The sequence below is a fragment of the Gavialis gangeticus genome, unplaced genomic scaffold, assembly GCF_001723915.1.
Source record: "Gavialis gangeticus isolate Ggan-Ray unplaced genomic scaffold, GavGan_comp1, whole genome shotgun sequence".
Classification (NCBI taxonomy): Eukaryota; Metazoa; Chordata; order Crocodylia; family Gavialidae; genus Gavialis; species Gavialis gangeticus.
This window is the reverse complement of record NW_017729031.1, coordinates 43,342,245-43,343,728: the sequence shown is the minus strand read 5'-3', so window position 1 is coordinate 43,343,728 and position 1,484 is coordinate 43,342,245. Positions and strand designations below refer to the sequence as shown.

The following is a 1,484-nucleotide window of genomic DNA, read 5'->3' as shown; positions in this document are numbered from 1 at the left end:
CCCCTGAGCACTACTGGGAATAACAAGGAATAATGGCCATAAGTTGACTGAGAGTAGATTTAGGCTAGATATCAGAAGGTGTTACTTCACGGTCAGGGCGGCTAGGATCTGGAACCAACTTCCAAGCAAAGTGGTTCTGGCTTCTACCCTGGGGGTCTTTAAGAGGAGGCTAGACGAACACCTTGCTGGGGTCATTTGACCCCTGTACTTTTTCCTGCCCACTGCAGGGGGTCGGACTTGATGATCTGCTCAGGTCTCTTCCAACCCGACCAACTATGAAACTATGAAACTTGTGACATTCCTGACTTCATCTGCTCAGGCCCCCCATGGTCTCTCCCAAAATGAACCCAGTCAGCCCCCAGCACCTGCCATGGGGCACATCTGTGGGACACAGGGTGTGTGGAAGACAATGCTGCAGGATGTGACCTGGGCACAGGCTGCTGTGGTTTGTTTCAGGCTCTGAGAAGCAGGTCAGGCATCTGGCAGCAGTTTAAAAGGACACAGACATCATGAAATCAACTCAGATTCACAAGATGAGAGAGAAGGCAAGGGTGATGTTCCTAACATTGCACTCCTCCCCCAGCCACAGCCCTTTGCTAACTTGATTTTAAAGTTACATTTTCCTCTTTTAAAGCTGTTCTTTCTCCCCCATTGCCATGTGAGGGACCCAGACAAACAGGGAAACAGCTACCCATCTCCATCAGTGAAACAGCAAGGCTACGTCTGCACCGCAGACTTTTACCACACGGGTGCAAAGAGCAGCAGCACTGCTCACATAGCTGTGAAGTGTGGACTGATCTGAGAGCAGCTCTACACAATGCACTGTAAAGACACAAAGGGAACAAGCTGGAGGTAAGTGCACAAGCAAATGAACGCGTCTCCCTGGCCCTTCTCAACTGCCGCGGTCTTAGATGTTACACGTGAGCGGCAGAGACTCAGACAGCAGTGCAATGTCACAGCTGACAGTTACCATGTAGCAGAAGGTGGTCTCTGAAGACGAGGAGATTGCCCTGCACAAGCCAGCATTTCCAATGTACTTACCGGCCCATAGTCGGAGGTGAAGAGCACAGTCCCGTCCGCACAGGAGCCAACAGTGCATGGCTGCAGCTGGTCCTGCTCTCGCAGCCACACCCGGGTGCCCTGCAAGCAAACACTCCTGTCAGAAACAAGCACAACAGGGTTCAAATCCTGCCCACAGCCCATGGGAACAGCAGCTCCTACACTGGTGCAGGGGCACTCAAAGACCCCTGGCACCCTGCAGGGGAATGTCTGCAGCCCACTCGCCCTACAACAGAGGCCCAGGTATCTTCCCCACACTCCCACTATGGCCAGAGCAGGGAAGCATCACAGGTCTCTGCCACCCCACTGGAGAAGGGAGGCGGTCCCATTCCTCCTCCACTCCTCAGCATCCTGGCACAGCGCAGTGTGGGGGGAGGCAGCTCCCAGTGCAATACCTGCACAAAGGCTGGGCTGCAGCCCAAACG

At 53.9% G+C, this 1,484-nt stretch overlaps 1 protein-coding gene across 1 annotated transcript in view; it reads right to left on the bottom strand.

Annotated features, from left to right (window-relative positions):
• The window catches only part of LOC109301498 (unconventional myosin-X-like), a 173,254-nt gene extending 172,049 nt beyond the window's left edge, over positions 1-1,205 (bottom strand). The window contains exon 1 of the mRNA XM_019522687.1: positions 1,042-1,205. Within this exon, the coding sequence (XP_019378232.1) occupies positions 1,042-1,203 (162 nt within the window). The 5' untranslated portion in view covers positions 1,204-1,205. The remainder of the gene's footprint in view (positions 1-1,041) is intronic.
• Between the last annotated feature and the right edge of the window lie 279 nt (positions 1,206-1,484).